At 29.2% G+C, this 5,812-nt stretch overlaps 1 protein-coding gene across 1 annotated transcript in view; it reads right to left on the bottom strand.

Annotated features, from left to right (window-relative positions):
• Positions 1–2,859: 2,859 nt before the first annotated feature.
• LOC107729913 (dedicator of cytokinesis protein 7-like) overlaps positions 2,860–5,812 on the bottom strand; it is a 20,401-nt gene continuing 17,448 nt past the window's right edge. Inside the window, exons 18-19 of the mRNA XM_016540649.1 lie at positions 4,923–5,096; positions 2,860–3,439 (exon numbers count right to left, since the gene is read on the bottom strand). Coding sequence (XP_016396135.1) covers positions 3,397–3,439; positions 4,923–5,096 — 217 coding nt within the window. The 3' untranslated portion in view covers positions 2,860–3,396. The remainder of the gene's footprint in view (positions 3,440–4,922; positions 5,097–5,812) is intronic.

The raw sequence follows: 5,812 nt of genomic DNA, 5'->3' as shown, positions 1-5,812 counted from the left end.
TGACGTCACAATGGCCTTACGTCACCGATCTATGATGACGAGGAGGACACCCATCGTCCACATGTGGCTGTAAAATGACATTAAGATGATATTAATTTGCTATTAGGTCGCAGATGGACAGGCGCGGTTTATTTCTCTGTCTCGTTACATATCAATGACACGTTGACCATATGGAGGTCGCTTTGAGAAGCAGACAATCAAGCTGTGAGGAGATTAATAAGAGCTGCACGTGAAAAGAAGAGGGTTCAAAAACGGTTTTAAAGAAATATCTTCAACCGTCTATTTGTACATCTTAGTATATTTTTACATATCTTAAAATATTATTTACAATATATTTACTATACATTGTAAATGCACAGAATGTATATATTGTAATATAGAGAATATATTGTAAATAATATTTTCATTTATTAATAATATAAACATACATTTAATATGTGTGCATCTATATCAGTATACATAAACGCTTAAAGCTTTTAATATATTAATATTTTTAAAATTATCTTAAAATATTATTTACAACACATTTACTATACTTGAATATTGTAAATAATATTTGTATTTATTAATATAAATAACATTTAATATTTACATTTAATAGGCATATCTATATCAGCATACATAAACAATTTTTAATATACAACAGCTATATTACAGCTTTTAACATATTAATTTTTTTTTTTAATTTACCTCAAAATATTATTTAAATATATTTACTATATAGTGAATGATATACATAATACACATTTATTATTTACGTGTAATGTGTATCTTCATCTATACATATTACTATAAAAAACCAGGAAGTAAAAATCTAGGATGTCAAATGCCAAAAGAAAGCGAGAGATTGGGAAATTTTGAGGCCTGAGACAATTCCTTTGGAAATGACAGAAATGCAGCACTCAACAAGAAATGTGTTAATCATAGGTTGTGAAAAAAAAAAATTTATATATTTTTTTAATTATTAAAATTTAATATTATTAAATTTTAATAATTAAAATAATTAAAATTTAATAATTTTATTATTCACATAATACACATTTATTATTTACGTGTAATGTGTATCTTCATCTACATATACATTCTATTAATAATAAATTAATACACATTTATTTATGTTTTATGTCTGTGTGTTTCTACATCTATACATAAACACTTAAATAAAGCTACAGTTAAACAAAATGGGAGAAATATGGAGGTCGCTTTGAGAAGCAGACAATCAAGCTGTGAGGAGATTAATAAGAGCTGCACGTGAAAAGAAGAGGGTTCAAAAACGGTTTTAAAGAAATATCTTCAACCGTCTATTTGTACATCTTCGTATATTTTTACATATCTCAAAATATTATTTACAATATATTTACTATACATTGTAAATACACAGAATGTATATATTGTAATATATAGAATATATTGTAAATAATATTTTCATTTATTAATAATATAAACATACATTTAATATGTGTGCATCTATATCAGTATACATAAACGCTTAAAGCTTTTAATATATTAATATTTTTAAAATTATCTTAAAATATTATTTACAACACATTTACTATACTTGAATATTGTAAATAATATTTGTATTTATTAATATAAATAACATTTAATATTTACATTTAATAGGCATATCTATATTAGCATACATAAACAATTTTTAATATACAACAGCTATATTACAGCTTTTAACATATTAATTTTTTTTTTTAATTTACCTCAAAATATTATTTAAATATATTTACTATATAGTGAATGATATACATAATACACATTTATTATTTACGTGTAATGTGTATCTTCATCTATACATATTACTATAAAAAACATCTTAACATATTATTTACAATATATTTACTACAGAGAATATACTGTAAATAATATACATTCTATTAATAATAAATTAATACACATTTATTTATGTTTCATATTACGACCGGAGCAGGAGAATACTCCTTTTTTAATTATTAAAATTTAAATATTTTAATTATTAAAATTTAAAAAATGTTAATTATTAAAATAAAATAAAAATTATATATTTTTTTAATTATTAAAATTTAATATTATTAAATTTTAATAATTAAAATAATTAAAATTTAATAATTTTATTATTCACATAATACACATTTATTATTTACGTGTAATGTGTATCTTCATCTACATATACATTCTATTAATAATAAATTAATACACATTTATTTATGTTTTATGTCTGTGTGTTTCTACATCTATACATAAACACTTAAATAAAGCTACAGTTAAACAAAATGGGAGAAGTTTCTTTTAATATAAAAAGTAAAACGGAAAAGAAAAAGGACAAACATACAAATAAAAAAAAAAAATCATTTTGGTTATTAAAAATACAGTATTTAGACCAGCAGTTTGCACAGTATAGTGTCGAGACAGGCAGTAGAGGTCATACAAACATTAAAATAGTGCAAGACAGATATTACAGCAGTCCAGCTATAGTAGGTAGGCGAAAGTATTGCTAGTTCAGGACATTATCTACATTCAACAACCAAAATGGCAACATCTAAACCATTCTCCTTTTTCCAGTTTACATACTAGTGCATAACATGGATAGTATACATTACATTACTGTGCATTTACAATAACATGAACATTAAATTGAAAGTAGGACTGGGTGCAGCAGTGGCAGTAAAACTCAAAGCAGTCAGTGCAGAACGTCAGTGTGCTCTTTTGTTAGTGCAGTGCAGAACTTTTTCCACAGTTAATCACTATATTAATGCCTTATGCTTCCTCCGTTACCCAAAGGGACACGCATCCAAAGAACGAGCCAGGGATCTCCACTATATACATTCTACAATCTTGAAACAAATCCAGCTTTTCCTTTTTGTTTTTTTTTTGCTTTTTTGCAATAAATGCTTGAGCCAACAGCAGAATTAGATTTAAAAACAGTTTGCGCAAATGACGTGAAAGATTAAACACGTCTTCTCTGAGTCAGTCAGTCTCTGGGCTCGGTCTGTCAGTGCTTAGTCTTCAAAAAGACAGAGCTTTTACAAATGCTTTAAGCCACTGAGTGCAAGCAGATAAATCAAACAGCGGAAATGCAGGAGGAAATGCAGAGGAGCATCTGAATGCCGTGTGCTGGTTAGAACCTAAAATGACCTCCGACGTTGAGCAAGAAGCTCGTTTTTCTCTACTGATGACTACTTCGACCGGTTATTCTGCTGTGCCCATGAAGATCATAATGACTCTGTTTACAGCAGATAACCTCTCAGAGTAAACAGACTGAAGCTGCGGGAGAGAGAGACTGGCTCAGGAGGGCTTGTGCCTGAGAGAGGAATGTGCCGTGTGTTTTAGTGTGTGGCTGGGGGTTGAATGATGGAGCGGGAGATCATGTCTGGCTTTACATCCACCCGCGCTCGGCTCCGCTACACCTCAGCACTCCACCCGCCGAAAACTGGATCGACTGAGAGAATTCCTGTAAACATGAGCAAGAACAGATCCTCGATTCGGATAAATCCCTTCTGGTGACTTTGGGTCATGGCTCTGAGAGAAAACAAGTCACTTAACAAAAATGTGTTCATTTTATTATTATAATTTTTTTTGTATTTATTTATTTATTATACCATATATTATTTTCTGTTATTTTAATTGTATTATTTACAATTATATATATATAATAATAATAGTACATAATATTAGGTGAACAGACACTTACACTTCATTTAATTATTTGATTTATTATACACATTAGTAGTATTTATTTATTGAATACAGATGCAACTGTATATTAGAACATTGTTTAAACAAAAGTGAAAAGATACCTTCAAAACTGCTTTTTTAATTGTATTACTTATACAAGATATTATTTTCTATTATTATTATTAATAATAATAATAATAATATTAACAATGACAGTATTAGTAGGGCCCTATAAAATCAATTTAATTTTTTTTCTAAATTCTGTTTTTTTCTGTATTCAGTTTTTTTCCATTTAAATTTTTCTAGACTCTGTTTTAATGATTAAATTACATTTTATTAATCAAAAAGCATGTCTAATTAATTGAAGTCATGAAACGTACACAATGTAACAGCAATTTATGAAAAGTTTGTATGTAAAAACTTACATTAAGGCCCTATGAAATATTTCTTTTCTCAAATTCAGTTTTATTTTGACCAAATTCTGTGTTTTCCATAAATTTTCTGTCTTCCATTTTAATGGTTTCATTAAATTTTAATAACCAAAAGTATCTCCAAGTAATTGATTTCATAAAAAAATATTTATTATTATTTTATTTATTTTTTCAGAAATACGGTGTTGTGTATTTACATTTTTCTGGTAAATAAATTCTGGTAAATAATTCTTAAAATATTGTTTTAATAATAATTAAAAAATTTTAATTTACATTTTTTATTCAAGTGTAGTAACCTACTTTTGATTTGTTTATCCAAAATTTGTCAAATTCTGTGACTTTCCGTGTTATACAGCAAGTTCCATTTTTATGACTGGATTCTGCGTTTTCTGCATGGCGGAAATCATAGGGCCCTAAGTAACAGTAATAATATTAATAATATAATATGAATAAGAATAAACAATGTTTTAATAATTAGATAATTGGAAATAATTATTTCAGTAATAATCGACTATTTTATGAATAATTTGATAATTAATAATCATTTAATATTAAATTTTTTAAATTAGAAATATTAATATTTATGATAAATGTATTTAATTTATTATACCCATCAATACTTATTTATTGAATGTAGACGTAACACTATATTAGTGTGTCGTGCATGTTACACTCAAAAAATGGTGACTGGCTGCTAAACATCTTGCAGGAGTCAGAATGCACAGATGTTTCATGAGTTTGATGGGTTTAGTTTACAAGTAACCAGGCTGCTATGGCCTGCTCTGTAGTTGTGGTATGATTGTTTTCAGATAAACTGTGTGATGTTACCTCTGTGTTAGTGTGGTTGGCAAAGGCAGTGGTCTGTAGAGTTGAGGGATTTTCCGGTTGATAAGAGGAAACAGAGCTTCTCTCAGTTTAGTGTAGTTCCGCTCCAGCTCTCGATGGTACTCCTTCTGATCTGGACCGATCAGAGACTTGTTCTTCCTCAGAGCATCCTCACACCTGAGTCAAGGACACTGCAGTCAGTAGGTTAAAAGAGACCCAGGACTGTCAGTCCAAAAAAAAAAGGCTGTCCATTTGAATGAACTGCGAAACAGAAAATGCTGCTTTAACTGGAGGATTCATTTCAAACCTTCTATCACTCGTTCACTTGGTTCTTAGCCATGGGAAGATACCATGCTGATCTGTGGTTTAGGTAATTGGCAGCTTTAGCATGTTGGAAATAGACTGCGGCCATGTTTAGGACCATAAAGATCCAAACCGAGGAGGCCACATAAGACTTGGGGTTGACAGCAAATCAGTTTGATTGGTGATTCACTGCTTTTTCACTTGATTCAACTGCAAATGTTCTAAATTCAGAGTGATTCAATAGGTTGTTTGCAATCACGTGATTCTGATGACGCGTGAAATGCAGCTGGAGGGCAGGAAGTGATTTTTCTCTCCATAGAAATCACTAGCAGAAACTCAAAATGCCAGTGTTTTGCGTTGTTTATGGATGCTCAAATCGGACAAACCGAGAAACCACAAGGAGCTTTTATCGTGTAAGAAAATGTGTTGTTCATAAGGGGGGAAAAGTCAAGAAATTGACTGAAAAACGCACGAAAAAGTGGCTTGTAAGCCTGCGTCTGCGGTTGGGAGTAGTGAGTCGGATAATGCTTGTGTATGCAAATGGTTAATATAAGATATAATAATATATTAAGATATTAATAAAGAAATAT

This window comes from Sinocyclocheilus rhinocerous, unplaced genomic scaffold (genome assembly GCF_001515625.1).
Source record: "Sinocyclocheilus rhinocerous isolate Xijiao unplaced genomic scaffold, SAMN03320098_v1.1 scaffold2173, whole genome shotgun sequence".
Lineage (NCBI taxonomy): Eukaryota > Metazoa > Chordata > Actinopteri > Cypriniformes > Cyprinidae > Sinocyclocheilus > Sinocyclocheilus rhinocerous.
This window is presented reverse-complemented; position numbering and strand designations above follow the sequence as displayed.